The sequence below is a fragment of the Pipistrellus kuhlii genome, unplaced genomic scaffold, assembly GCF_014108245.1.
Source record: "Pipistrellus kuhlii isolate mPipKuh1 unplaced genomic scaffold, mPipKuh1.p scaffold_m20_p_19, whole genome shotgun sequence".
Classification (NCBI taxonomy): domain Eukaryota; kingdom Metazoa; phylum Chordata; class Mammalia; order Chiroptera; family Vespertilionidae; genus Pipistrellus; species Pipistrellus kuhlii.
In genome coordinates this window covers 12,901,336-12,924,911 of record NW_023425504.1, presented here as the reverse complement: position 1 = coordinate 12,924,911, position 23,576 = coordinate 12,901,336, and the positions used below count along the sequence as shown (strand labels likewise).

The 23,576-nt window shown below is 51.1% G+C and overlaps 1 protein-coding gene across 6 annotated transcripts in view; it reads right to left on the bottom strand.

The window, feature by feature from the left end:
• Positions 1-5,480: 5,480 nt before the first annotated feature.
• The window catches only part of ELF4 (E74 like ETS transcription factor 4), a 47,814-nt gene continuing 29,718 nt past the window's right edge, over positions 5,481-23,576 (bottom strand). For 2 of the 6 annotated variants that reach the window (XM_036443599.2, XM_036443598.2), the window contains exons 2-9: positions 20,440-20,716; positions 15,262-15,433; positions 14,292-14,384; positions 12,030-12,221; positions 11,094-11,177; positions 10,820-11,012; positions 9,041-9,406; positions 5,481-8,017 (exon numbers count right to left, since the gene is read on the bottom strand). In XM_036443599.2, the coding sequence (XP_036299492.1) occupies positions 7,216-8,017; positions 9,041-9,406; positions 10,820-11,012; positions 11,094-11,177; positions 12,030-12,221; positions 14,292-14,384; positions 15,262-15,433; positions 20,440-20,511 (1,974 nt within the window). In that variant the 5' untranslated portion in view covers positions 20,512-20,716 and the 3' untranslated portion in view covers positions 5,481-7,215. Of the gene's footprint in view, positions 8,018-9,040; positions 9,407-10,819; positions 11,013-11,093; positions 11,178-12,029; positions 12,222-12,895; positions 13,102-13,248; positions 13,388-14,291; positions 14,385-15,261; positions 15,434-20,439; positions 20,717-22,655; positions 22,760-23,576 lie in introns of those variants that run through there. The other 4 variants (XM_036443600.2, XM_036443602.2, XM_036443601.2 and 1 more) reach the window with 4 other exon arrangements.

Sequence of the window (23,576 nt, the reverse complement as noted above, 5' to 3'; positions counted from 1 at the left end):
GGAAAGGGAGGGGAGGGGAGGGGAAGGGAGGGGAGGGGAGGAGAGGGGAGGGAAGGAAAGAGACAAGTTCTGGGGTACTGGCTGGTGGGGAGAATTGATCACCTCCATTGATTGAAGGTGTGTTTGTGTGCTCAGGCTTGTGAGTGCATATGTATGTGTGTGCATGTATATGCATGTTGGAGGGAAGAATACTCTTTTTTTTAAAAAAAAAATATTGATTTTTTACAGAGAGGAAGAGAGAGGGATAGAGAGTTAGAAACATCCATGAGAGAGAATCATCGATCAGCTGCCTCCCGCACACCCCCTACTGGAGATGTGCCCGCAACCAAGGTACATGCCCTTGACCGGAATCAAACGGGACCTTTCAGTCCATAGGCCAACACTCTATCCACTGAGCCAAACCGGTTTCAGTAAGAATACTCTTTTAGGTGGCGGTGAGGAATGGTCCTCTCTCACTCAAGGAAATCACCTGCCTCCTGCCTCTCTTTCCTGCCCTGGACCACCCACATTGGTGTCTGACTGCAGAGCCTTAACCACAGCCCTCACTGTTGGGCCAGTGTCCTGGCTGCCCACCCACATAGTACAGACCTTCCGAGGTTCTGTTTGCCTAAGATCCAGCTGTTATGGGGGCAAGATGCTCCGCTTGCCTGGATGCCCTGGGTTTTATAACTTTTCTCCCCACTTCTGAAAAACAGTGGTGGAAGCCAAGGAGCACAGCTTGGACTTCTGCCTTAGGTGATACGGAACTGTGGGGAACTTTAAGCTGGGTAGTGACAGTGCTTTGTTTTTGTTTTAATAAATTGCTAAAAAAAAAAATGTGTTGAAGAAGGTGGGGCAGGTAGAGAGAGGAATAGGAAACTGCTTGAGATTCCCCCCCAAGAAAAAGATGAAGGGAGAGTGGTGGGGGTTCACAAGGATTTCCTTCTAAGATAGGAAGCAGATGCTGTGGCAAAGTCAGAATGGCCCGAAGGAATAGTGGTTTGGGGAGTTATGGACAGCTACAGGCATTTGGGTTTGGTTATGTGGGTGCTCACACCCCGTTGGTCCCCTGGAGAAAGGAGGCAGCTAAAAGTGGAACCCGTTTATTTCTTTTCTCAATTTTGGGTTCCTTTCCCCAGACATTTCCTGAGTCCTCTCTCTGCCCTTCTGCCCAGGTTAGGAAGATCAGAGTAGGAGGTATGGACGATGATATGAGATCTGCATCCCTGGTGGAAATCGGGGCAAAGACGGTGGCCTCTTCTGAAATGACCTCCTAATCCTTTCAGTGTGGTCTAGGACCGTGGTCCGCAAACTGTGCTCACAAGCCACATGTGGCTCTTTGGCCCCTTGAGTGTGGCTCTTGCACAAAATACCACAGCCTGGGCAAGTCTATTTTGAAGAAGTGCCCTTAGAAGCAATTTAAGTTTAAAAAAAAATTGGCTCTCAAAAGAAATTTCAGTCGTTGTACTGTTGGTATTTGGCTCTGTTGACTAATGAGTTTGCCCACCACTGCTCTGGGGGAAGGGCCATCTTCACCACTTACCACCTAGGTTGGTTAACCTTGGGCGAGAGCCTAATGTTTCCGAGCCTTAGTTGCTCCATCTGCCAAATGGGGCTCAATTTACCCACTAGGGAAGAGAGTCCTATTGAGTAAACATGGCTGCTGAGATCGAAGTTAGTTCCTCCCACACACTCAGGTCATGAACCTACAGTTAATAACGTTCTTACCAGACTTCCTCTTTGGGGTGAGGGGTTGAAACGGAGGTCCTTTTCAAGGGTCCAAGGGTCCCTATTCTGGGAGAAAAGGACCATCCACTGTGTCTGCATCCCTATTTGGGTGGCTGGATGGGGTGGGGTCAGATTGGGTAGTAAACCCCTGCCCCACCCTTATTCTAATCTCCAATGGGAAAGCTCATTAGGTATTTCTCTTGTGTCCTATCCTAAGATGTACGCGCGCATGGTGTGTGTGTGTGTGTGTGTGTGTGTGTGTCTGTGTGTGTGTGTGTCTGTGTGTGTGTGTGTGTCTGTGTGTGTGTGTGTGTGTGTGTGTGTGTGTGTGTGTGTGTGTGTGAGGGAGGGAGGATGGGGTCTGCCTTCTTAGCTATGGAGGGCGGAGGTTGGGGGTGGGGGGGCGTACAGTGCTCTGGCTTTCTGCACCCCGCGACGGGCCGGGCCAGGCCTCCAGGTGTTCCCCTAGAACACGGATTTCCACCTGGGGACGGGGTGGGGGGCTGGCTAGCCTACAGCGTCGGGCTGCTGGGCGCAGATACATCCCCGGGCTCACTTAGTGGGAGGTCGGGGCCCTCTGTTGCCCATGTAGCGGGCTCCCTGCCCTGATCGCTTTCCGACTAAGGTGGAAAGCGGCGCTGCGTGAAAGTGTAGTTAAAGACAGGCTATGGAGGGGAGGGGAGCCAGGCCCGGAACACTCGCGCCCGGCCCGGAGAGCGTGGCAGCTGGGCTGCTGGGCCCGCCTCATGCTCACCTGCTCATCAGGGAGGCTGGGGGGAGGGGGCAGGGGGCAGGGCCAGGGGCGGGACCATGGCACAGCCAGCCAATGGGAGGAAGGCATTCCACCGATCAAGCGCTTCATTTCCCTTGGAAAGTGGAGGGAGGGGACAGGAGCCAGGGAAAGTTTGAAGCCACCCAGCCATGGAAGGCCTTGGCGGGGTGTCAGAGTCACACCGGGATAGTTGGGGGCGCAGGGTTAAGACATAGAGACTAAAAGATGCCAGCTCTGACCGCCTCTGCCGGGAGCCGCAGGCCCCGCTCCTGCTGCCTCTCCCCTGGGTTCCTTGGGGCCACCAGCCCACTGTCCTCGGCTGGACAGCGCCCCCTGCTGGACTTCGGCCCCCACGTCCGGTGTGCCAGGGACAGGCTCTGGGAGGCTGCAACGGCCTGGGCCTCCCAGCCCTGGGAGCTGCGTGGAGAGGAATAAGCTCACTAGCCTCAAATCCAGCAACTTTGGAGCTAGGGGCAGTGGCATATTTAAAAATATGCGATGGGGTCAGAAAGACCTGTGCTCATGAGAATAACTTCTTGCCCTGCCCCTCCCACTGGGCTCGACCTTTCTGTCACTCAGTACCACTCCGAAATGAGGAAATGAGCGTGAGGCTGTCCCAGGAAGGGGCAGCAGCTAAGGGCAGGAGTTCAGAGTTGCCCACAACACCTGGAGACAGCAAGGCACAGCTGGAAGCAGCCTTGGGCTCCTTGTGGCCACAGACCCAGGCAAAGAAAGCAGATGCCTACAGTGTTACATGAGGAGTGAAAAAAAGCTGTGGTAGCCCCCAAGTATGGGTTGTCCTCCCTCCCCTCTTGCCTGCCACAGCATAGGGCTGCAATCCCCATGGTGATATAGAGGACTCATTCATTCTTTCAATAAACATTTATTGAGCACCTACTGTGTGCCAGGCACCGTGCTAGGCGCTGGGGATACATCAGTGACTAACACAGTCCCTGTCCTTGAGGAGCTCAGTCTATTGGAGGGGAAACAAACATATAACTAAGGACCTACATGCGCTAAGTGCTACAGTAAGAGGTATATGCAAAGTGCTGTGGGAGCCCAAAGTGGGGAGTAATACACCAGCTGCTGGGGGCGAGGAACGAGTCTCCTGACTCCATTAACCTATCACATAGGCAGGGATGTTCTTGCCACAGAACCCTGGTTAAAAGAAACCTGTCTTCTGGTTCTCCTCTAGCCCTCTCCCATAACTCTATCAGCACAGGTTAGTTTATCATATTAGCTAATTTAACGCTTTGAGTTAGGAAAGAAACTGACAGGGAAGTTTCTCTAGGGGTAGGGGACATTCAAAGCAGTGACAACTCTTGAATGTAGAGGCTGGGGGTGGGGAGGCCCCGAGGGCACTGAGTCAGGGAGTGCGGGCCCTGGGCAGTGGAGCACCTGGCTGAGGGCCTGTGCAAAGGGGAGGTCAGCGTTACCCACCTCACAGTTTGGTCCCCATCACTCACCGGCTCACTCAGTAACCGTTTGCTGATGCTCACTACATGAGCTTCTTATGTAGTGTGCCCTGCTGTGTGGGGGCTACATACCCCGCCCCTCAGAAAGCAACACACTAATGGGGGTGATGAAATAAGTCCAGCTCATTGAAGACTTAAGTAACAGTTTGTGATTATAACAAAGGAGATGTCACAGGCTGTTTGTGATCAGTTGCCAAAAAAGTGGAAATTGCTACGTTAAAAACAAACAAAAAACTGCGGGAAGGCAGCTTCCAGGAACTGAGTTTCGAAGGATGGAGAGCATTCCGTTGGTGCTAGCGGGATGGGTGGAGCATTCTGGTTAAGTAGAACCAGGTAAAGCAAGAACACAAAAGTGGGAAACTTGAACACAGAAGTGGGAAACTTAAACGTGTCCAAAGGCCAGCGAGTGTATCAGTTTGGCCGGAGCAATACGTTGGGGGTGGGGGAAGCAATGTGAAAAATGGGAAGTCAGATGGGATCCGATGGTTAAGGACCTTGCTGGAAGGTCAAGGACTTGGGACCTTGTCTGAAGACAGGGCTGATGCTACGCTCAAAATGCTTTTGGAGCTACTGCCCTGAGTCTTAAAGTGTCCCCCTAATCCCTCCTCCAGGACCCCCGACTGCCTCGTAAGTCAGCAAATAAAAAGGTTAATGCCCAGCTGCCTGGAATGGATAAGAGCTTATCCTGAGTCGCACCCTGTAGGCAATGAGGAGCCCCTGAAAGCTTCCTAGAAGATCAGAATTGGCGCCCTGGCAGCTTGGAGGGGACAGGGCAGGTCTCAGTGGGGCTCTGGAAGAGTCTGGGGATGGAGGAGATTAAGCTCTGGGTAGTCTGAGGCTCTGGGAATGTGGAAGAAAGGTCCGATTTGAGAGACATATTAAATGGCACTGGACTTCAGGAGATGTGGGAAGGGACAGGGTCAAGTGAAGGCGGCCTTCAGATGGCTCTGAAATGTCAAATTTAGAAAGTCAGAAAAATGGTGGCACCATGAACAGAAATAGGCAAGGCATGACAGCTTTTTCTTCTTTTTCTTGGAAAGGTTTTGTGTGCCTATGTGGGAGCTTTCAAAATTGATTTTTGGGAGGGGGGTACCTTTGAGGACCTGGCAGGCATCTAGGTGGAAATGTCCAACAGACCCCTGGGCACGGGAGCCAGGAGCTGAGGAGAGACATGGGGGCTGTGGCTCTCGATGTTGGACTCATCCTCAAAATGCTGATTCAGAGCCGAGAGGATGGATGGGACCCTGGGGGACGCCTATACCGAAAGCGGTAGATCCGGAGCCAGCATTGCACAGAGAACGGGGGACAGGGGGCAGAGTTGAGGCCGGCTAGTTCGGAAGGTGACGGGAAGTAGTGTGACATGCTGTGAGGGCTCACAGGGACCAAGAAATGTTAACACATTGGGTGTCACCATGAAAATATCAGTGACCTTCAGATGATGAGTTCTATGGAGTTGGTGAGTGAGAGAGGGCCACCCCTAACCCATGCAGTGTCTTTATACAAAAAAAAAAAAAAAGAAAGAAAGAAACTTTCTCAAAATGCTTTACTTTCCACCATCAGGAAATTGTCATAATAAACTGATTTATTTTTTTTAAAAAGGCACTTTAATGCCAAGTGCTGGAGATGTGTAATAAATACACCTGCACAACCGTATATAGTTTCCCCACCCCCCAGGGGAAAACAAGAATAAAGTGAGAGAGGATTTGAGTGGGCTTGGCAGTGACCGGAAGGAGAGCGAGAAGAGCAACCTGGGGAGGTAGTTAGATCGAGTGGATGGTTTTGCACCGAGGACATAGCAAAGGTCCTGAGGCACTGATTCACATTAACCAAATTCACCAGATAACAATTGTTTCCAAGGCTGACAGGTCTTAGCTTTGCCCTCCACATTTGGCAGGAGAGAGACAAGCTAATGCACAGGAGGGAGCGTGAGGAGATCCGGCCTTCGGCGGAGGAGTTGACTTTAAGAATCAGTTGCCATTTAGAAAGAGGAAAGCAGGAAGCCAGAAGCCATGGAGAGACAAAAGTGCCAAGGGGGCTCAAGTCTCCTGGCTCCCGTCTCCTTGGGGAAGAAGGAATCGGGGTCAGGAGTGGAAGTTGGAGAAGAGGGGTGAAAGTCCACGTGAACATCTGCTGTAGCCACGGTGGGGGCGGGTGGGTTGGCAAACTTACGAGATGAGTAGAAGACTGGCTGGCTGCGCCGCAGGCACATATGATCAGTGATGGAGGCAGATCCAATTGACATTGCTAACACAACTATCCCCACCATGCCCGGCGGCAGGAAAATATCCGGAGTGAAATTAAGAGGGAACCCAGAATTCGGGGTGTAGGCCAGGCACAAAGCCTGGTCTTACAGCCCTGGCCCTCGGTACAAACATTCAATTAATTCAGCTCTGCCTGGGGACTCACTGGGTCTGACCCTGGAGGGGCACTCTACCCCCCTCTAACCTTTCAACACAGTGGTCAAGGTTCCAAGCATGCTGGCAAGTGACTGATGGGCCATGAGGCCACATCCAGGAAGAAGGCCTCAGTCTAGAGTGGGGGGCTGCTCCCCAGGGCCTTCTCCTGTCCTTTGGAATTGCGTTTGCTCCAATGCATACACCAATGGGAGCTCTTCTATCCAAACCTGCTCCAGCTCTGTGACATCTCTCCAGATTTGGGGGACCCAGCCTGCACCCCCATAGTCTCAGAACAAACGAGTCTTGGTTTGTACAAAGGGGACTAGGGAATGTTTTTCCTTAAAACAAATCCTCATCTCTGCGGCTGATGAGTGCGCGGAGACACATGTTCTTGAAGACCTCACGGCTTCACCCTCGTCCTCTCCAAAGAAACGAAGATACAGTCCCATAAGTACACAGGAATACATACTGGAATATTCACATATGGGATAGTCACTTCCCCACTGAGGGAACATGGATGGTGAAATACAGCCAGGCGAACATGAATCTTCCCATGAAGTCCCTGCTCCCGCCCTGGCCACCAACTTCTCAGGAGGTTATCCCTTCATCATTGCACCATCCCATTTCCCTGGCAAGAGCATATCCCCTAGTGCTCTTGAAGGCTATGGTCTGATTCCAGGAATGCACAAACTGGGCATGGATTGATCATGTGACCTCAGGCAGAGGTGAGGGATGGGGGAGTCTGGTATATTGACATTCCACCAAAATGGAAGGGCAGGCGAGCTACTTGTTAGTCTGCTAGAGGCAGTCCATATGAAATGCTGCTCAGCTTTGCCTGGTGGGTCACACTTCCCCAACCCTCTGTTTATATGTTGTGGGGCTCCGTTTTAATGAGCGAAGTGGGGTTGAATGGGAAGGGGGCTGGGGTTGGGGATCTAGTCAGCACGGTCCCAGATGTGGTCACACTAGGCTCAGCCATCACCAGGGACCCTGAGCCTGAGGAGAGCTCAAGTTCAGCCACCGGGGTCAGCCCAACAGTGGGGCGGCTGGGAGGAGAGAAAGTCTGGTTTCCCAGAAGACTCAGATTGTGGGAGCCCCTTGAAACCACATGGGTTGGAAGTGGCTGAAGGTGAGCCTGATCCCTCAGAAGCTCCCTCAGGGTCTCTTCAGGAACCAGCAGCCCCTCCATGGGGGCCCCAGTCACCATGCCCTGCACATATGAGTTGGGTCTCAGCGACCCATCCTTGACCCCAGGGGCTGCTGTAGCACTGGAAGTCCGGATGAAGGCAGCAATGACAGTCCCCGGGGGCTGAGAGCTGGGGCCTGCTACTCCAGCCCCTGCAACAGAGCCTGCCGTTGGATTGGTCGAACGGTTGGCCCCAGCCAGAAGTTGGGGGAGGCCACTGAGAATCAGTGGGGTCCCCGGTGCTGCCACCTGGCCCTCCTGGAAGCTGGCATTCAGGGGGAAAGAGGCCTGCAAAGTGAAGGTGTCCTTGAAGGTCGAAGCAGGTGGAACACTCTGGAGAACGAGCTGGGTCGAAGCAGTAGTACTGGCAGGAGGGCCATTGGTGAGCACTGTAGTCAGGGGGATCGTCTGCAGGGTCAAGGCCGAGGCTGACCCCACAGGGGCCACTCCTAGGTGGATGTTGCCAGGCACTGACGAAGCGCTGAGAAGAAACAGAAAACAGATTTGGTTCAGGCAGCAGGCACCTCCCAACTGGCTAGAAAGGAGGCCACAGGAGGAAAGGAGTCAAAGGTGTTTTGTTTTTGTTTCCGTTAACATTGAGTGCTTAGTCAGGGACACTAAAAATGACTGACATTCGCTATTTCCCTCTATCTTCAAAGTAGCCCATGGGCTGCCTGGCCACTGTGGCTCAGTGGATGAGTGAATCAGGAGGTCAGGGTTTAATTCCCAGTCAGGAGGCAGCTTATCAATGATTCTCTCTCATCACTGAGGTTACTCTCTCTTGCTCTCCTTTTCTGAAATCAATAAAAAAAAAAAGAAACAAAACAAAAATAGCCCACGAGTTGAATAAGATTAATAATTGGATCTTACAGCTTGAAGAAACTGGGCCACAGAGAGGTTATGTCACTTGCCCTAGGTCACACAGCTAATAGGAGGGACTCTCGTCTAGGCTTTCTGACTCCAGAGCCCGTGTCCTCGCTGCTCCACTCTACCACCTTCTCTCCTTACAAGCGCATCTCAGTGACTCATGCCAGCGGAGTGAGAGCCACACACTAGTACACACAACTCAGACAAAGCCCAACCTTTGCAGGGAAAATTGGAAGCACTTCGCATGGGCAAGAGGTATCAAGAGCGTTCCATGTGCGCCTGAGGAAAGCAGATGGGTGTCCCTGTAACGTTCTCTGTTTGTTGCCTCCTTTTTGGAGTGGAGGAGGCTTAGGGAGAGAGGCCCAGATGTGGAGGCCCCTGCTGGTTGTTTGGGGAGCCCTCTGGGGTAACAGGAATAGCCCCAGCTGGTGACACATGTCCCCCTGGTCAAGAGCTGGTGTGTGACTTCAGGCAAATGGCTTTTCCTTTCTTGACCAAGTGCCCTACTGGCTTCTCAGGGGTCCTGCTAGGGTCCCACGAAGCTAGACCCACAGCAGAGCTTTGCAAGAAGTTGAAAACTGCTCCCCACAGCACGAAGAACTACGGGAAGACTCATGACAAATGTGGGTGCCCTTACCTCACAGCTTTGGTGAGTTTGGCCTGGCCCTCTGGTGGAGAGACCAGCACGGTGGAGGTAGTGGGAATCTCCTCATCTGGAGACAGGCCCAATTCCAGACTTGCAGATGACTGCAGACCGATCTGCTGAACCTTCGGCTTCTCCCACGGAGGGCTGCCCTTGCCCTGGGGAGCGGCTCTGGATGAGACCCTGGAGCTGGCTCGCCGGGTAGTGCTGGTGGAGGTGGAGGCCTTAGGGGATGCCTCTGCCACTTCGCTTTTCTCGTCCTCGTCTTCAATCACCACTAAATCCTTGGGCATCTCTTTAAACTGGTACACCAGCCTCTGCCCTTCCACTTTGGCAAGGATGCCCCTTTGGTAGTAATATCTGGGGGAAAGGGTTGAGGAGTTAGCCAGGGGCATACCACCCTCAGGGCAGGGCAAACATGAGGAGGAGCCTGGCCAGAAAGCAGATGGGAGCTCAAGGACAAGGGTAGTTGGAAGGCCAACACTTGGATTTGGAAGAATTTTATGACATTTCTGAGATCTCCTGAGGACTCAACGTGTCCATAAAAAGGGGTTTCAAATGCCAACCTCCATCCTGTGTTGGAGCAGAGGACAGGGGGTGAGTGAAGAACAAGAGAGGATGGATGGATGATGTGAGGTTCAGCAGTTTTCCAGTCTGAGACACCAGCTGTGGGTAACTCTGGTCCGTCTCCCTAGATCTCTGGCTTGAAGAATGTGAAGGAAGACCTTGACCTAGCTGGTTTGGCTCAGTGGATAGAGCATCAGCCTGCTCTATCCTGGAGGGTCCTGGGCTTGATTCTGATCAAGGGCACATGCCTGGGTTGCAGGCTCGATCCCCAGTGTGGGGCGTGCAGGAGGCAGCCAATTAATGATTCTCTCTCATCATTGATGTTTCTTATCTCTCTCCCTCTCCCTTTCTCTCTGAAGTCAATAAAAATACATTTTTTAAAAAGGAAGACCTTCTTGCCCTAGCTGGTTTGGCTCAGTGGATAGAGCGTCGGCCTGCGGACTCAAGGGTCTCAGGTTTAATTCTGGTCAAGGGCATATACCTTGGTTGCGGGCACATCCCCAGTAGGGGATGTACAGGAGGCATCTGATCAATGTTTCTCTCTCATTGATGTTCCTAGCTCTCTATCCCTCTCCCTTCCTCTCTGTAAAAAAAATCAATAAAATATATATTTTTAAAAAAAATAAAAATCCTATATAATAAAAGGCTAATATGCAAATCAACCAAATGGGGGAATGACTGGATCGCTATTATGCACACTGGCAACCAGGGGCCAGACGCTCAATGCAGTTGCTGCCCCCTGGTGGTCAGTGTGCCAGAAGCTGGTCTCATAGCTGGTGAATGCAGCAGCTGAGGTGGGAGCCTCTCCCTCCTCCGTGTGGCAGCGCTAAGGATGTCCGACTGCCAGTTTAGGCCCACTCCCCAGGCGGGCCTAAGCTGGCAGTTGGACATTCCCGAGGGTTCCCGGACTGCAAGAGGGCTCAGGCTGGGCTTAGAGACCCCCTGAGTGCAAGAATTTCGTGCACCAGGCCTCTAGTAAATAAATAAAAGGAAGAATTTCTTGGGGATGGGACGCCATAAAATGCTCTTCTATCAAGAAAGAAAAGGGTAGGACAGAGCTGCAAGAGGAAGGAATTGTTCCTTCCAGAGGGGGCCTGGGAGTGGCTTAGGACAAGCAGATGGGAACATTAGGAACCCCTATAGCAGGAGGGCCTCCTTGCACATGAGGAAGAGCGTGGTGATTCTTCCAGGGCAGGGACCTCCTACCTTAGAGCCCTCCCCATTGTCTCGTAGTTCATGTCAGGCTTGTTCTTCTGCTTCCCCCAGAGCTTTGACACAGCTTTGGAGTCCACCAGCTTGAAGATGCCTTTCTCTCTCTGGGTCCACTTGATGTACTTGGGGCAGGTGTTCCTGTCTTGCAGAAGTGCCAGGAGGAACTCCCACAAATAGATGGTGTTGCCTGAAAAGGACTAGGTGGTGAGGGGTGGCCCAGGCACCCAGGCTCCCTTCCCACCCCTGCTCCCCTGACTCCCAGCCATACCTTTGCCATCCTTAGATTTCTTCCGAATGGGGATGCTGGGGTCAGTGACAGGCGAGGTACTGCGGTTGCCCTTTGTCTTCCGGACTGAGGAGAAGGGGAGAGCAGGGTGAGGCTGAGACCACGGCAAGTGCTGCAGGCCAGACTCCCAAGAAGGAGGGCCTGGAGCTTATCAAGTTGGGTGTGACAAGGCAGACAAGGGAGAGCCCAGGATCGTTCTCCTTGGCAACAGCTCCCAGTATGTGTACCTGCCCAATGGGCCACCCTCATTTTCAGGCCCCAGAACAGCATTACAATGTGGGGCAATGAGTCACCTTTAGATCAGAATCCACCTAGGCTAAGTTTTAAAATGAAAAGGCAGCCTAAAGGTGTGACTGTTGTGCAGGTGAGTACACCACTGGGGTTTTGGTTGCCATGATGACGAGGCAGTCTCAACCAGCCATCACCCAAGTAAATCAATAACACAGGGCTTGGGAAAGCCCAAAGTCCTCTCCCATATATGGTCTTGGCTGCATGAGCTCTCAGAAGGAAGATAAGAACACAAAGCACACAGCAGAGGCCCCCAGGGGGCCAGGGACTGGCCATGGGGGCCAGGCCTGGTGTTTGAACACCCAGCCTGGGATCTTATGCATTGGGATCATCGGCACTTCTGGAAGAGTTTACATCTATGCTGGGCAGACAGGAATGGGCTGGGAGATGTCAGGCTATGGGAGGACCAGGTTTTACTTTATGTAAGGGAGGCCTTTCCTTCCACCACTGCCATACCAGCGAGCTGACTTCTTAATGTGTCTGTGGGCCTCCACACATTCTGCCCCTCTCTTACCACCCCACTCCTTGAAGTCCCTCCCTCTCTCTCTCTCTCTCTCTCTCTCTCTCTCTCTCTCTCTCTCACACACACACACACACACACACACACACACTACTTTCTCTCTCTCTTACTTCTCTTCTTTGATTTCCCAGTCTTCTTGGCACTTTCCTCTTTGGAGACCTGCTCCTCCAGGGACTGCCCCTCCTGGTCACCAGTGTTACCAGCGCTGTTCAGGGCATTGGGCTCAGAGACAGGAAACAGGTAGTTGGGCAGAGTGGAGGCTGGCGCAGGGTCTGAGTCCGGAAGCATTTCGGAGGTGCTGACTACAAAAGAAAGGCCAGTGCAGGGTAGGAACGTGCTCTCCCAGCGCTCAAGAGAAGGATGGGTTCCCAGGGAAAGAGCAGAGGTGCTGTTCCCCTGAGCCCCAAACACGGGAGACACCTGAAAATACCTCATGGATCTCACACCATGAGGAGAACAAACATCTGTAGACCTGTGAGCATGAACCAGCCCCAATGACAGCTGCCACATTTTGAGCCCACTGCTGCTGGGAAGTTCCAGGCGACTCCCAGGATAAAGGGCCACCTTGACTTAGTCATTGACTTATTTTTACAACTGAAGGGGGCCTTAGAAACCCGTTAGCCCTATTCCTCTGCTTTCCTAATGAGGAAACTGAGACTCACACATGGCAGGGCACATGCTCAAGGTCACAGTAAGATGATGCCTGGTACATGTAGCCACTCTGTAACCGTCTGTTGAATCCTGAGTGAATATTAGTGACAGAGTCGGGAAAAACCTGCCTTGGGGGCCTTCTGGGGAGGGATGGCCACCCTCCAATATCAGGAAAGGAATGAGAAGGTACCGAACCCTGTACGTTATAAAATAAGCCACACCCTGCTTAGTCTTCCTCAGAGCCCAGCAAGAGAGACGGGGGGGGGGGGGGGGGGGGGCAGGGGGGCGGTCACCTGAAAAGTGACCCTGGCCAATAGTACTCAACCGTAAAAAGCAAGTAGATTCTGACACAGGCTACAACATGGGCAGGCCTTGAGGACATTCTGCTCAGTGAAATAATCCAGTAGTGCCTGGCTGGCGTGGTTCAGTGGTTGAGCGTCAACCTATGAACCAGGAGGTCACGGTTCAATTCTTGGTCAGGGCACATGCCTGGGCTGTGGGCTCAATCCCTGATAGAAGTCATGCAGGAGGCAGCGGATCAATGGTTCTCTCTCATCACTGATGTTCTATCTCTCCCTCTCCCTTCCTCTGAAGTAAATAAAAATACATTTTTTAAAAAAAAGAAAGAAGCCAGTCTCTGAAAGACAAATACTATAAAATTCCACTTATCTGAAGTACCTAGACTATTCAAATTCATAGACAGAAAGTAGAATGGTAGTTGCCAGGGGCTGGGGGAAGGGAGAGGGGGAGTTGTTTAATGGGTAGAAAGTTTCCGGTTTTCAAGGTGAAGAGTTCTGGAGATGGATGGTGATGATGGCTGCACAACAATACAAAGGAACATAATACCAGTGAGCAGTACACTGAAAAATGGCTAAGGTCATCAATTTTATGTATATTTTATCGCAATTTAAAAATTGGGGGAGCCCTAGCTGGCTTGGCTCAGTGGACAGAGCGTCGGCCTTCAGACTGAAGGGTCCCAGGTTCAATTTCTATCAAGGGCACATACCTCAGTTGTAGGCTTGATCCCTGGCCTGGGTTGGGGAGTGGGCATGAGGCAACCAATCCATGTGTCTCTCTCACATAAATGTTTATTTCTCTCTGTGACTTTTCCCCTCCCTTCCACTCTCTAAAATCAATGGAAAAATAGCCTCTGGTAAAAAAAAAAAAAAAAAAAAAAAAAAAAAAAATATCCTGTGGAAAGGATCAACAACAACAACAACAAAATGGGGAGGGTCACCCTGGCAACCTTTCCTCGTCGGTGGTGCCCTCCAGCCCCCTCCCATTCCAGTCACAGCTCAAGAGTAAGTTTATGTGTATATTGTTGGGGGTCGGTACATATGCCTGCATCCACATGTGTCTGAGAATCCGACACATGGACATGATCTTTTTATTGATTTATTTTCTGTTCTGTTTTTAGTTCTCACCGAATATACTTTTCCATTGATTTTTAGAGAGAGTAGAAGAGAGAGGGAAAGACAGAGAGAAACATCAATGTGGGAGAAACACATCAATTCATTGCCTCCTGTATGCACCCTGACCAGGGCCCGTCCCAGGGAGGAGCCTGCAACCGAGCTACATGCCCTTGACCAGAATTGAACCCGGCACCCTTCGGTCTGCAGGTTGACGCTCTATCCACTGAGGCAAACCAGCTAGGGCTAGATGTGATCTTTTTAAATACCATTTGTGTTGCCTTGAGTAAAGGCACCAAGGTTCATACTTACAGATCTGCTTCTCATCCAGGATGTTGTTGGGAGACTCAACATTGAGCAAGACTTCAGTGGTTGACATGGTTTGTGAGGTTGCTTCATTTTCATCTGGTTTCAGGTTCCATGATAAGGAGGGAGAAAAAAAGTTCTCTTAGGTATAAGATCGGGGGTACAGCTATAACCAGGGCCAGCCCAGAGAATAGTGCAAAGGAGCCAAAGGATAGCCAGAGAGGGACCATGCACCTTCCAGCCTAGTCCTCCACCTTCTCTCTACACCCACCCCAGCTATCTCCACTCCTAACTGTCCTCCTCCATCTCAAAAGATTATGAATCCACCTGGCCAGCATGGCTCAGTGGTTGAGCATCAACCTATGAACCAGGAGGTCACGGTTCAATTCTTGGTTCAGGGCACATGCCTGGATTGCAGACTCAATCCCCATTAGGAGGTGTGCAGGAGGCAATTGATCAATGGTTCTCTCTCATCGCTGATGTTTCTATCTCTCCCTCCCTTCCTCTCTGAAATCGATAAAAATGTGTGTTTTTTTTTTAAAGATCATGAATCTAGCCGAAACCAGTTTGGCTCAGTGTCAACCTGCGGACCGAAAGGTCCCAGGTTCAATTCCGGTCAAGGGCATGTACCTTGGTTGCGGGCACATCCCCAGTGGGGGGTGTGCAAGAGGCAGCTGATCGATGATTCTCTCTCATCAATATTTCTAACTCTCTGTCCCTCTCTGTCCCTCTCTCTTCCTCTCTGTAAAAAATCAATAAAATATATTTTAAAAAATTCATGAATCTATTTACATGACTTCCTCCTCTATGAAGTTGTACTACCTTTTGTTTGTCTTAACTGCCCCATCTAACTTCCAACTGTTGGGGGCCTTGCCTTTGCTGTATGTGTCACTATAAGCCATGTGTGTGGGCTACTGTTCCCTGAAGACAGACCCCTTTGTCCTCCACAAATTCCCTGCCCAGGAAAGGGACAGACCTGCCACCATGAAACTGCCCTCCAGTATCTGATCCTGTGTCATGCACAAGGTCCTGTCCGTTATGATGCCGTTGTGACCGTCTTCTAGCTCCAGTCCTGAATACAGATGCAGTAATTCGGGGTAGGGTACCTGCTCCACGATCACAGCGGGGAATACTGAGGGGTCTTCCAGCTGTGGAGAAGAGAGAGATCTGGTTCACGACCCACCCCCCTCTTCCAGGAAGCCCTCCTACCAGAATCTGGCCCTTCTTGCAATTCTGAATTCTTAGAACCTTCAAGAGCCGCCCTTTGTATTAGACGACATTGCTTTGGGTCTGACCTCACTAGATGATGAATTTTTAATTAATAGCAATGGGCTAGCTCTGTACCACCTGCATTCAACCAAGGGCAGACAGCTTTCATTGGCTGTAGTTATGGGTTAATCCAAGGCAGGCGTCTTCAAACTACGGCCCGCGGGCCACATGCGGCCCGCAGAGGAGTCTGATCCGGCCCGCCAGGTTTTTTGGGCAGTGAGCGCAGCCGAGGTGTTACAGTAGGAATTATTGTAGTAGTTCATATAGTCCAGCCCTCCAGCTCTCTGAGGGACCGTGATCTGGCCCCCACTTTAAAAAGTTTGAGGACCCCTGATTCAAGGATTAGTCAATGGCAAGGACGAGAGGCTCTATGTATAGTCAGGTGAAGGACTCAGCTTATAGTCAGGGTTGGGTACCCAGAGTTAGGGGCTCAGATTGTGGACATCTTAGGGCTCAGTCTGTGGCAATGAAGATGAAAGAACAGAGGCATTAGGAAGAAAGGTAAGGGCTCAGTCAATTTCCAGTTTGATTCAATGGGTGCATGGGGACACTGTTCATGTTAAGGGGGGACCAAGAGAAGGAGGGACAGGTTTTTGGAGAAATATAAGGTGGGAAGAGTCTGAATATGGTTAGTTTGAGGTACCCTAGAGATATTTAAAATGGAGATCCCTCTCAGGGAGTAAAAAATATGTGTCCAAGAACTCAACAGGGTTGTCGCTAAATCCCTTGGAGTGAACAAAAATGATCAGGATGAGAATTTGACCCCTGGAAGACATAGGTGTTCTAAAACCAAACAAAACTAAATAAAAAAGGAGTGTGATCGCAACTGTTTGGTGTTTGTTGTTGTTTTTGCAACTGTGGTTTGTTTTGTTTTGTTTTTTAATTATGTTTGGAAGGAAACATACTAGAATGTTCATAATGATTATATTTAAGTTGTGGGACTTTGGATGATTTTCCCCCCATTCTTTATAATTTTCTTTATTTTTCAAATTTTCTTTCATGGGACTATTAGTTAATTCTTTTTTCTTGGAAAAAGAATGAGAATACTCAGTTCTGCCTAATGTGTCTGAAGGTTCCAGAAGAACAAAAGTTAATAAAATGCTTTTGGGTTTGGCTACTGGGCAGTCACCCAGGCTAATCCAGTTTCAGGAGAGTGCTGGAGTCCCAAGGCACATTACAATGCATCGCAGAGAGGACAGAGTGAGGCAGGCAGTGGGGTGTAGTGACTAAGGCCATAAAGTTAAGAGCTGTCTGTCCAATATGGTAGTCACTAGCCACAGGTGACTATTTAAATATAAATGCAAAATTTTCAAGATAAAAGATCAGTTCTTCAGTTGTGCTGGCCATAGTTCAGGTGCTCCATAGTCATATGGGACTAGTGGCCCCGTACTGAATAACACAAATATAGAATGCTTCTAGCATCTCAGGATATTCTATTGGATTGTGCTGGTCTAGAGCCAGACTGCCTGGGTATGAAACCAAGCTCTACTACTTACTAGCAGGGTGACCTTGGGCAAGTTACCTAGCTTTTCTGTGCACTGGTTTCCTCATTTATAAAATTTGGATGATCATATTATTGACCCCAAAGGTTGTCTAAACAAATTAATATGCCTAAAGCACTTAGAACACGGAATGGTGTAGGTTCTCATTGTTTTATGTATCAGGAGCTTCTAGGAGACTGGCAACATTTTATTTCTCAACCTGGGTGGTGAGTTCATGGGTGTTTATGTTATAGTTATTCTTTAAATAGATATACACATATGTATGTGATTTATGCACCTTTTTGTATTCTTGATACAAACATTTTTTGCAATAAATGCAGGAAATGTTTTTCCTGCCCAGCTGGTGTAGCTCAGTCGTTGAGTGTTGACCTATGAACAAGGAGATCATGATTGGATTCCCATTAAGGCACATGCCTTGGTTGTGGGCTCCGTTCCCAGTGTGGGGCATGAAGGAGGCAGCTGATCAATGATTCTCTCTCAATAAAACTATACTATTTAATAAAGAGAGAATATGCTAATTGACCTTCCTGCCATCACAAAGATGGCAGTGCCCACAGCCAATAAGGAGGGAATATGCTAATTGACTGCCCCGCCCTCAAAGAGGGCAGTGCCCACAGCCACAAGATGGCGGCGCCCAGTCCCCTCAGCCTTGCTGGGGGGCAGGCGTGTGGCAAGGCCGGGCCAACCCCCAGGCAGACCTGCCTTTGGAGTCCCCCAGTCCCCTCAGCCCCCAGCTGCCCAGGGCCAGCCCAAGGCATAGGAAAGCCTACAATGGTAGCTGTCCAGCTGCCTAGGGCCGGCCTGAGGTGGAGGCAAGCCTTGGATGGCAGCTGCCCGAGGCTCAGGTAACCAGGGCTGGCCAAGGCTTGCACTGCTGGCTGCAGCAGCAGCAGAGGTGTGATGGGGCGTTGCCTTCCCCTGATCTCTGCTCACCTCCCACCCCTAAGGGTTCCCTTACTGTGAGAGGGGGCAGGCCAGGCTGAGGGACCCCCCTATGCACTGGGCCTCTAGTATTTTAAAAAATTGTTTCCTAAAATTAGTGAGAGAAAGGAGGTGAGAAAGTAAACAGAGAGGGTGGAGCCTACGCTGGGGAGAAGAAAGGCACAAAGAAGGTGGTATTTTGAAGGAAGTGGGTGGAAGACTGGCATGTGAGGTTTCTTTTAGGATTGGGGAGACCTGCCTATGTTATAAGTTGAGAAGGAAGGTATGGGAGATCTGAAATATATAAAGAGAAAGAGAGGAGTTGATCGATGGTTTGAGGGAAGCAGGAGAAAGGAGAGTAAGTACAGGGCCAGGATTACTCTTGGAAGGGACAGGGACACTTCTTTCTCCCAGGCCAGTGAAAAGGAAATAAGAACAGTGATGTTGCCGAAACCGGTTTGGCTCAGTGGCTGGAGTGTCGGCCTGTGGACTGAGGGGTCCCAGGTTCGATTCCGGTCAAGGGCATGTACACTGGTTGCTGGCACATCCCCAGTGAGGGGTGTGCAGGAAGCAGCTGGTCGATGTTTCTCTCTCATCGATGTTTCTAGCTCTCTATCCCTCTCCCTTCCTCTCTGTAAAAAAATCAATAAAATATATTTTCAAAAGAAAGAAGAACAGTGATGTTGTCACCCCTAGCTGGTTTGGCTCAGTGGATAGAGCATCGGCCTGCGGACTGAAGGGTCCCAAGTTCGATTCCAGTCAAGGACACATGCCTGTGGGGGTGCATATAAGAGGCAGCCGATCAATGATTCTCATCATTGATGTGCCTGTCTTTCTCTCCCTCTCCCCTTCTCTCTAAAATCAATAAAAATATATATTAAAAAAAAGAACAGTGAATTTGTCAACAAAATGGGGTAATGGAAGGAAACCGAGGGCTTCCTTGGCTTTGAGCTTCTCTGTGGATTGGAGGAGAATCTGTCTGCTGAAGGTGCAGGGGCTTGTGTGGGGCTGGAAGGTATGGTGTTAGGAGTGTCTATGAACAGCCCCTATGAAGAACAGAAACAGCTGCTGATCAGACTAGAAACAAGTAAAAAATGACTTGTAGTATTGAGAACCCAGGTAAGGTTAGAGTTTCTTGCTTTCTCCTCTAGGCACTTCAGGGTTGTTCAATAAAACTGAGCAACTTGCCGAAACTGGTTTTGCTCAGTGATTAGAGCGTCGACCTGTGGACTGAAAGGTCCCAGGTTCGATTCTGGTCTAGGGCATGTACCTTGGTTGTGGGCACATCCCCAGTAGGGGATGTGCAAGAGGCAGCTGATCGATGATTCTCTCTCATTGATGTTTCTAACTCTCTATCCCTCTCTCTTCCTCTCTGTTAAAAATCAATAAAATATATATATATTTTTAAAAACTGAGCAACTTGGGTAAGGCCCCGCTGGACAGAAAGTTTAATATGCTAAAAGTCCACTAGGGGGCAGCCTTTCGTAGTTAGCTAGAGATTGCACGAAGTTCTCCATCTTCACAAGGATTTAGGATAGAGGGCATCAGAATTAAGCTGAGGTGCCCTTAGAGGTGATCCAGATGGATAGCCCCTTGGTGAAGATGGGGAGATGGCAGCCAGATGCAGCAGGGGACAGGCTTTGCATAGGTGCACTGAGGCCAAACTAGGATCAGAGCCCAGGACTCCTGGCTCCTACTCTTCCATTCCTTCCATTGTAGTTGGCTGCCAATGTGTGAAAAGGGGGGAGTGTATGGTGGCGAGTGTGCCAGGACACTATCTGATAGGTACAGCTAAATGTCCGGAAAACGGTTTAACCCCCCTGCGGGGCAAGGTACGGAATGGTGGGGACTCGGGTGCCAGAAGTCTGTCCTATTTTCCAACTTCCTGCAACCTTAAGACTCCACTTCCAGTGTATCCTGAATTTTAAATCGAGGCTGAAAAGATGGTTATGGAAGAAGGGTTCATCAACCAGGCCTGAGCCGTGAGCCTGGAGATGCCAGGGGTTGGACTCTGCCCTGTGGTTCCAGCTGGCAGTGCTCACTCCTGCTATGTGGTTGTCCCAGCAACTTTGTCACTGTGACCCTGGGGTGACGGGAAGTGGCTGAAAAAGCATAGGCAGGTCAGTTCACACGTTGCACACGTTGCTGACCGGCCAACAGCTCAGCTGGTGTACTTAGCAGCTGCTTGGCTGACTTAGTGACTGCATGCGCCCTGTAATTGCACGTGGGCAACCAGCTCGCCAAATGGCCACCCCATGATTACTGACTGGCTTCATGAGTGGCTAGCTGGCACAGTCTGGCTGACAAGCGGGCCTAATGCCCTGAACCTAGTAGGTGCTTGATCAATATTTGCTGACTGGCTAGCCGGCCAACCAGCTGGCGTGCTGGCTGTCTGGCTGCCTGTCTGTGTCTATCTGATCATCTGCACTGGCTGACCGGGCTCCGTGCTCCGGGGGCTGTACCTGGTGTATATCATCCATCCCGTTGCTTGCAAACTCGAAGATCAGGTCACTGGGCTGCAGGGTTATAGCCATGCTGTTCTCTCAGCGCTGACAGCAGAATCCGCAGGGCCCTCTGGAGCCGCGGGGTTTTTTTGACGAAGAGATGCTGCTCAGGTACCTTGGAGCTTAGAGCCTCCACTCAAGCCGCAAGAGAATAGAGGTGTAGAGAGCTGGAGGACGTGGTGGCCTAAGCCAAGTTCAAGGCTGCATGCTGGGCTGGGCCGACCGCAGGAGTGACCTAGAGAGAAGGGAGAAGTGGGGGCACTGAATAAATCACCTTCCTTGAGCTCTGTTCCCAGGGTGGACTGCCAGGAGGGGATGGCTAAGGGGGAAGGAGAAGAAGGAGGAAGGAGAAGAAAGGAGGCAGGTAATAGAAGAGGGGGAAGGAAGGTAACCGAGTCACCTCCAGTGGGAAGCCTCAGTGGCCAAGCCTCAGTGCCCATCTAAGTCACCAGCATTTGCACCTGAGCTGGCCCTGACGTATGGCAGCCTCCCTCCCTCCCCTCCCCCACTCCTCTGGAGGTGACAGAGAGAGGGACTTTGATCTCTCTCCACCCTGCACTTTAGTCCCCAGGGTGTGGCCACAGGGAAAACCAGGGCTTTGTGGCTGGGGCGATGGCATGAAAAAGGCCAAAAACTCCTTTGGCTCAGGAAAGACTCCCGTGCGAGGGGTGTGGGTCAGGACACATGGGTGTAAAGGGTGCTCTTCCAGATGCTGCCTGACTCAGTTTACCCTGGGAGGGGAGGTCGCTCAGCTCTGAAGGTCAGAATCTACAGAGGAAGAAATGTCTTGCTGTGAGGTTTGTGTAGTTCGCCTGACCCTGCTTGTGGGGATGGGACTCAGACATGGCCATGCCTCCAAAGAGCCTGGGCACAGGGACAGGTGGGCCCCAAGATCTGCCCACTCATCACCACTCCACCGCCACCCCGATAGCCTCTGTGCTGGCTGTGGGCTTGCGTTCTTGGTTCAGCTTTGCTTTCAGTTTCAAGACTGAACTGTCACCCTGGGAACTTGTGAGGAGAGCCCTGGCTGGGGGAGGGGCCCGAAGAACCTGGCCCATCCTCCAGGGCCGGTTCAGGGGCCCTCCCTTTCCAGGAAATCTGTCTGCTGTAGTTTGCACGTCTCTCCTCTCCTTGAATGCCTCACAGTCTGTACCTCAGGCATTCACATGGCACCAGGACCTCCAATCGTTTCCTGTGCTCGCTATGCTTGTGCTTGCTGTCTGCGGTCCCACCCAGGCCCGCCTTTCAGAGGCTCGCTCCTGCTCCCAAGTCTCTCCTGTCCATCTGCGCTGCTCCGCCAGACCCGAACAGTTGGGCTTCTCCACTTGCAGGGGCTACATCTCTGGCCCCCAGTGTTCTGTTTTTAGTGACATTAGTGTGTGCATGTGCTGGGTCTAAAACAGCCTGGTTCAGCCATGAGCGACTCCTTTGGCAGTGCCAAGGATGGCAAAACCTTCTCCTGGAAGGAAAGAAATGAGGAACTTCAGAGAGGGGCAAAGGGGAGGGAAGGGTGGGGGACCACGGATGACCTCCCTGATGACAACTCTCCCCCACAGGAGACACCCAGGCCTCTCCCACTTCCTTTCCGTTAGCCCACAGGGCTGGCTCCGCCTTCTCCCCACCCCCAGGCCCATCCCCACACCTTTTCACCCCCCCCAAAAAAAAGACTCTGAGAAGTCACTCAACTCAAGCTGTCAGGTTTGCGTTTCCCTTTGGGTGCACGAGAGAATGGTGCCTGTCAGGGTCCCTGTTTGAGCTTCACCCCTTCCTCTCCCCACCACCCCCACCAGGTCCTGTATGTGACCCAGTCTCCTGAGGCCCGAGAAGCCTCCCAGGGCCATTTATGCTTGGAAGGTCTGTCTCCCCCCCCAGAGTGCCGAAGGCCCACATTCCGCAGCTTCAGGCCTCCCACAGGCCAGGCCGGCTGTCTGTCCCCAGGAAGCATTCTCAAACTAATCAAATGAAAGGCTATCACTTTCACCTAATCCCACTTTGTCTAAACACGAAACTTCTGAAACTCCTGTGTCTGGTCCCCCCCCCCCTCCCCTGCCAAGGGCCTGAGGCCTCCCCACCGAAGTGGGCCTTCAGGGTTGCCATCCCTTCGGCTTCTCTTCACGTTTGCTAGCTCAATGCCCCTTATCTCAGCTTGTGGAACCTCTGTGTGCCTTCCTTACCGCCCCCGTTAGTCAGTGGCTTCCCTGAAGGCGGGAACCACTGTGTTGATCATTGATGAAACCTTAGCAGCCTTGCACTTTGCTTGGCATGGAGCAGACACTCAATTCTTGTTTGTGGAATGAATGAATGAATGAATGAACGAATGAATGGTACTGGTCATTCCATACAAGCGAGCTGTGTTTTCTGGGCAATAAAATATATCTGTTTGTACACTGGGTGTGGTGTGAGTGTCACCCTCCGGCTTACATAAGAATGAGAGGAATGTGTGCACTCTGTGTGTATAATATCTGTATATTTTTACATCGTCGTTTACAACAAGAGTTGGCTGCATGTGTGCAAACATGGTAGATATGTATGTGTGCAGAGCATGCCCATGTGTCCTAACTGTGGGGACATGTGGGTGAGAACCTCTGTGTGTCAAAGGCCATCAGGACAGCAAGCTCAGTCATCAGGGGGGTGAGCTGCTACCACCACTACCCCCTATGCTTTCCAGGGAGAGAATATCTGCAGAATATGTATGTGGCCATGGGTTCTTGGGGTGAGCCCCCTAAGGTCCACTCCGCTAGGGAGGAGGTGGGAGAGGGGAGGCAGCACAAGGAGGGGAGGTTTGAAATAAAAGAGACTAATCCAGCCGAAACCGGTTTGGCTCAGTGGTAGAGCGTCGGTCTGCAGACTGAAAGGTCCCAGGTTCGATTCCGGTCAGGAGCATGTACGTTGGGTGCAGGCACAACCCCGGTTTGGGGTGTGCAAGAGGCAGCTGGTCGATGTTCTTCTCTCATCGACGTTTCTAGCTCTCTATCTCTCTCCCTTCCTCTCTGTAAAAAATCAATAATATATATATATATATATATTTTTTTTTTTTTTTTAAGAGAGAGACTAATCCAGTTGTCTCCCTTGTGTCCAGATGTCCAACTCTCTAA